General features: G+C 43.1%; 1 protein-coding gene across 1 annotated transcript; it reads left to right on the top strand.

Moving 5' to 3' along the window:
* Nucleotides 1-308: 308 nt before the first annotated feature.
* On the top strand, nt 309-854 carry EMH_0091830 (uncharacterized protein; the record flags this gene model as incomplete). Its single annotated transcript, XM_038023043.1, has 1 exon — nt 309-854. One exon carries the CDS (start codon nt 309-311, stop codon nt 852-854), a length of 546 nt encoding a protein of 181 aa, XP_037878897.1.
* Nucleotides 855-912: the final 58 nt, after the last annotated feature.

Here is a 912-nt window from a genome sequence, read left to right on the forward strand (position 1 = left end):
AGCGATTGCACCTTCCGTCGTCTCGAAGGAGGATATTGCGGAGTGTATTCACGAGATTTATTATTTTGTTTTCGGTTTATATTTGAAAAGTATTCAATTTCGGTTCTATCGATGTCGATATTGTTCAGTGGCGCGTGGGGGGCTTCCTTATAACCGAGACGGCGGCGGACGACCGACACAAGTCTCTGCTGAGTTTTCACGAAAAGCTGAACTTTTTTCTTAAATTATTATTTGTGATTTCTGAGGCCCCATCACCTACAACTTGTGTAGGTTTTCTGTGTTGATACTCTCGCGGAGATTCGTACAAAATGGTGAAGTGCAACTGCAACATCAAGGGCATCGGCCCCTTTAACCTGGCCGCCTGCGTTGTGATATTTTCTCTATACAATATGCTGAGCTCAACTGTTGAGCTTTGCGCCGTGATGAGAAGAAATGCCACACAAGGGGGCTCGGATTCTGTTGCAGCTTTCAACTTCTTCTCTTCGTCCTTCACTATCATTGCCGGCGCGTTGGGTGTTCTCTCAACTATCACCAAGTCTCATAGATTCGTGCTGGTAGTTTTGATCGTTGCTATCATTACGATGGTATGCGATGCAGGGGAGCTGATAGCCAATGCAGCATCGGGGGCCCCTAGCGTGTTTCAGTTTATTATGACGACGTTACACTTTCTTCTGAATTCTGTTGCCATGGTTGTATTTCTCTCGTATTATAGAGTATTAAAAAGTGGAGGAACAGGCAGAGAAAGAATGTCGCCTGATGATTTCAAAAACTTAGATGAAGCCTCCACAGACAGCGGAAACAACCCGCTAGCAACCCCGAAGATGGCCACAGAGGATACTCCTTTGATGGCCTGAAGTATATACATATATACATATATATATATATATATATATATATATATATATATATATA

This window comes from Eimeria mitis, genomic scaffold (assembly GCF_000499745.2).
Source record: "Eimeria mitis Houghton genomic scaffold, Emh_scaff7530, whole genome shotgun sequence".
Taxonomy (NCBI): domain Eukaryota; phylum Apicomplexa; class Conoidasida; order Eucoccidiorida; family Eimeriidae; genus Eimeria; species Eimeria mitis.